The sequence below is a fragment of the Buceros rhinoceros genome, unplaced genomic scaffold, assembly GCF_000710305.1.
Source record: "Buceros rhinoceros silvestris isolate BGI_N320 unplaced genomic scaffold, ASM71030v1 scaffold11578, whole genome shotgun sequence".
Taxonomy (NCBI): Eukaryota; Metazoa; Chordata; class Aves; order Bucerotiformes; family Bucerotidae; genus Buceros; species Buceros rhinoceros.
The window spans coordinates 1-5,256 of record NW_010427469.1 but is presented as its reverse complement, the minus strand read 5'-3'; the positions used below and the strand labels follow the sequence as shown (position 1 = coordinate 5,256).

The following is a 5,256-nucleotide window of genomic DNA, read 5'->3' as shown; positions in this document are numbered from 1 at the left end:
TAAGTGGGGGGGGACAGAAAAAAAAACAGAAAAAAAAAAAAGGGGGGGGGGGGTGGTGCAGATAATGTTGTGGCAAGGAAAGTTGGGTTTTGACCTTCTGACCTGAAGCACGAACAGTATGGAATGAGATCAAGATCTCAACACAAAGAAGTCTGTGAACCAACATGTCGTAATACAAAGGAAATTTGGACATTTAGTATTTAGATTAAGAAGTCTTGGCTATAATGCATTATTTCCTTACTATATTTGCAGTTTCTGTTATCTGTATTTAAAAAGCTCTTTAAATTATGAGCATCATTCTGAACATCACATAAAAGGTGAGTGTAAACAAAATTTTTATAATTAGGGCTGTGTAACATGTTGACGACACAATCATGCAACTGAGAAATCAGTTTTTTGAACATCAGCCAAAAAAAAAAAAAAACAGAAAAAGAAACACTACACAAAAAAAACACAATTTTTTTTTTAAAAGTTTGACGCAACAATATGCAAACTGAGAAATAAGTTTTTTAAACACCAGCCAAAAAAAAAAAAAAAACAGAGAAAGAAGTACTGCACATCAAGAATCCAAATCTGCAAGCAAAAAATAGTTGGACAATATCAGTTTAGCACAAACAGAGGCGGCCATTTGGTTATAAAGCAGATTTTAAAAGCTTCCAAATTTTTGCAAACGTGCAACACTGAATTTCTATGAAAGTGCAAAACATCTAACTGAACTGATTTTACAAATCTTGCTGAATGACTGTATAAATACAAAGCTAATGCACTGAATTTCAAAATAAAAAAATTCATCAGTAATCTTTCCAGTCTTATCACCAAATTTAAAGATTTCCAAGTATGTCCCTATGGAGCTTAAACTAATGTTAGAAGCATTAATATTAGACTGCTTATGTCAAGAGCGGCAAGAGAAGCATCAATAATTTATGTAGTCCTAAACTTTACAGAAAAACTAGATCCACCATTAAAAACATTATTAATAAATTGTAAAGGAAACTGAGCCCTACTGCTTTCAAGACTAGAGCAACGGCATGTCTCTTAAAGATGATACTCAACAGCTAACTTCAAGTCAAGGAAGCTAATCTCTTTGGACTTTCTTCACAGGAATCAGGAAGAGGCTAATCGAAGCCTCAGTCCCCTAAATTTATATGCCTAGATTTACAAATATTTATGTTGATTTCTCCATTCCATCCCCAGCACAATTTCAATCCAAGAAGAGGCATTTAGTGTATCTTCAGTATGCTAAAGCAAAATCAAACTCCAAGTCCAATATTTGCCCTCAGTAACTTTTTCCCACTGAATATACACAACCCATCTCTTGCAGGTTTTCTTTTTTGAAATATTTTCAACAATGTATTTAACTTACCAGCACTGAACAGAGGTATCAGTAGAATGAGGTGACCAATAAGCAAAAATGTAGATGTCATCTTTTGCTGTAAATAAGATTTTTTTTTCCCATTAATGGGGTAAGAATGTTCAAGTTGCACTAAACTCTGCACCCTGCATTACTCCTTAAAAAAATCAGAGGAAGCATTAGTCATCTTGAGGAGGGAAAAATGGGTTTAGTAATTTAGCCCTGGCCTTTGATTTTGACTACAGCAACTGCTGGCCGTCACAGAAGGCTGCTCAGTTTTCATCTTTCTACTGAAATTCTTCCAAGTTTCTAATGGGATAACTCTTGCATAAAGTGTAATTTCCTATTGCCAGCATAGTTAAGCAAAAAAAAAAAAACAAACAAAAAAACCCAACCCTCTATCACATAAAAGTTATGCTACCATACAGTGATTCAAGCTATACTGTATAATTCAGAAACCAAGTTCAAGTAAGCTACACCTCTTTCCACATGTTTACGAGAGAGACACAGCCACAAAGATCTAAGAAGTTTCGTTCTTTGAATAGTTCTTGTACAGTTGAGGCAACTCTGCTTTTAAGAGCAGATGAATTTGTAGTTCTTTGCAGGAGGACAAGCACGCTGTAACTCCAGTGTGATCTGCCAATTAAAATGACATCTAAAGTCAAATGTGTGGAAACCGCAGCCAACATGAATTGCTGTGGTCAGACAAAAAAAGAAGTGTTCAAGAACTGTAGTTTCACTTCACACCTGAGGTCTTCTTTGCAGCTTTCTCCAACAAAGACATGACTGAACAGACACCCACGGCACTCATGGCCCCACAGGTGGCTTCCATGAAACCTCTAAATTTTAGCAAAGTCCCGCTCCCCTCTCAGATGTGCCTGTTTTTTCTTGGCAAGCTGTCATCAGAGCCCTTCCCAAATCTTCTACTGTCAGCCAGCTGGCAAACACTTAACTCCTTTCCCTTCTGACAGCTTCCTGTAGGTCTGCGCTTAGCTTGCCTTTCCTTGGTTCCTGACTATTTTGCTTGTTGCTGCTTCTCCCTCTAAAGCAATATGGTTTCCCATGTAGCAGTCCATTGCAAAACATCCTCTGCATGAATCCCAGTTAATATTTGCTTTCTAAATAGCTAGAAATGGCTGGAAGAAAAGATTGTATCACCTGAAAAGGACACACGGCCTTGACTTACTTTTATATCCAAGGTAGTTCACTTTAGTGGCAAATAAGCCATGTCAGCTCCTTCTTTTGAAACATTTAATACACAGAAATGTTGGGGTAGTGGGGAGGAACACGCAGAGCAAAGTTCAACACTTTAATGTAACAGCCTCCAAGTATGTACTTCTTCTGGACAGTTTATCTGAGGAAGCATTCATATTGTAGTCTTCAGTTGCCTTGCATGTGGTTTTCCGGTAACTTGCCAATGAACTGATCATCATCCTTGGAGTTTCAGTTTACCTGTGAAGAGTACAGAAGGAGAAAAAAGAATTTTACAAAACACATCATCCGGACAGCAGCAAAGGCATACTAAACCACATTTTCTACAGACATCTTAAATGTAATAGCAAGAGCATCCTTCTGTTTACACTAGAGAGGTGACTTAAAACAAAAGAGCAACAACAAAACTTGCAGTAAAGATTGACCAAGAGTTCTAGCAAAGACCTTTGGAAAATGAAGTTTCTGTCAAAAACAAGGTAACATTACGCAGGTGTCAAGCTAGCAACAAAACCAGACATAAATAGCCACCTTCTAAGACAGATTAAACCACTAAAAGGAAATTAAGAATACTTAAATTTAGGGCAAGATAAGAATGACTAAGCAAATCCCACAGGTTAAGCTTTACATTTTGCGCCCATTTTGCACCAGTCTCCAAAACCAAGAGTGGATGTCTTTTTAATATTGTGGGCTAAAGTTCAACCTTAAAAACGTTCTGTTCTTTCAAAATTCACACACACAGACACACACAACCCCTTCAATACTGCAGCAGTAATGCTTAAAAACTCTGGAAAGAAGGGAAGAAGCCTGTAGCTTTTGCAGTTGCAATACTTCACAGTATATGGAGCATTTCCATTCTGGTCAGTACAGTTTTAGGTCACCACAAAGTTTTTGCACTTTTCCTTAAGCAGATTATACAGAGAAACACTAACCAAAATCCTCAAATGTGAAACAGCAGACATTGTTTTAAAAGCAGATGTTTTTCACATACCTAACAACTTCAGCCTTGTAGTGCCTTCTATCCCATATTTCAGCAACATGAAATGCCCCTGTGATACAATTACAGAAGCTCAAAAATCTCACTCATATAGAAAGAATGGCAATTTCACTGATGACACTGCTTAAATACTTTGAAAAACTGTCTCAGCTCAAAACTTGCTGGGCTCAAAGGAAAAATGTGTGTGAAGTGTTTTAAGAAATAAGGAAAAAAAACCAAACCCAACAACAACAAAGCAAAACTGCACACCACCAGTCAATCACATTTGTGTTTTGAGCTAATAAAAAAGGGTTTGATTTCCAAGTTACTTTCCTAATATTTATCTTCCCACAGTTAAAATACAACTTACTACTGCTGCTTCATATTTCTAAAGTTTCCATCTTGAAAATAAAAATAGAAAACGTGTGGACCTACTCTAAGATACTGACATTTTGTTCTTTGTGGGATCTAAGTCTGGATAGAACTTGCCCTCTTACTTGCCTTAGGCTTACTGACAACTTTAAATGCCACAAGAACACGATTAGAGACATATTGGGTCCCTAGGTCTGCATGCAGCAGAATTAGCAAACTTGCCCTTCAGGAAGCTGTGCAAAACAAATAATTGTATCTTTGTTTTCCAAATATTCTGTCGCTAATTTTTAATCTGACATGACAGACCCTTGCAAAAGCCAACACAATGAAAAAATGCTCAAGACAGTAGCATAGAAAGCGTCTAAGCCCCTCAATTGCATATCAGCACATCACTCTCAATTTAAGCGGCTTTCAGTATTGATCACTGTCTATGGGGATACTGTCCCACATGACATCCCACAAGCACCCTCCAGAAGTGGATCTGATTATCCACTGTGGTATTCTGACACTGAAGTGATGATTACAAACTTTAGTCCTTAAATGCCTCCTTTCAAGACAGTCCTGCAAGTTGTAAAGAAAAGTCACACTTTTAAGGAAAACCCATCATCCAAGACATTCTGTTGAAGCTACATCAAAATGAAGCCAGAGAAATCAAAGAAAAATATTCGCAAAGAAGCCTGCAATAGTTAAGGTGTTACAAGCCAAGTTCCAGGTCAGCTTTGAGACAAAGTATTAACCGCTCTAAATCTAAACCTTAATAAAGTGTTTGTTGCAGGTACTGCCTCCACTTTCACCAAAGCACAGAAGGATAGGGGGAAAAAAAAAAAAAAGAAAAAAGATAGATATCTGTAGCTCTACATAACTGGCCATCACCATTTGATTCTGCTACACTTCCACCTCATGTCAAACTGAAAGCAATGAGAGCATCCAAACCACCTTGACAGGGGTGATCATATTACGGTTCAAATCAATTGGAAACAGTACCTCCTTTCAGCATCAAGTGCAAGAAGCTCATTTCGCAGTCAGTGCTTTAGAGACTTTTCTATGTCATTTCAGCTCCTGATACCTGAAAATATAAAGTAACGTGGACTTCAATAATATTTCTTAAGTCCAAAGTAAGTTATGACTTTTCCACTAACATTTTCAAAGTACAGTTAAGAGGCATTTAAAAAGATCAGAAGGGCTCATGCAGATAAAACTGTATGTATCAAAAATACAGTGATGCAAAGTATTACGAAAATTATGAATTACTTTGGGGAGAGGAAGAAAATCCGTAAGATTGGTTAAAAAAAAAGTAATGGGTATTTCTCATTAATTTAAAATTATTAATTTAATTATTAATTTAAAA

General features: G+C 36.9%; 1 protein-coding gene across 1 annotated transcript in view; it reads right to left on the bottom strand.

Moving 5' to 3' along the window:
- Positions 1-1,424, bottom strand: part of LOC104498527 (interleukin-1 receptor type 1-like) — an 18,329-nt gene extending 16,905 nt beyond the window's left edge. Inside the window, exon 1 of the mRNA XM_010141920.1 lies at positions 1,364-1,424. Within this exon, the coding sequence (XP_010140222.1) occupies positions 1,364-1,424 (61 nt within the window). The remainder of the gene's footprint in view (positions 1-1,363) is intronic.
- Positions 1,425-5,256: the final 3,832 nt, after the last annotated feature.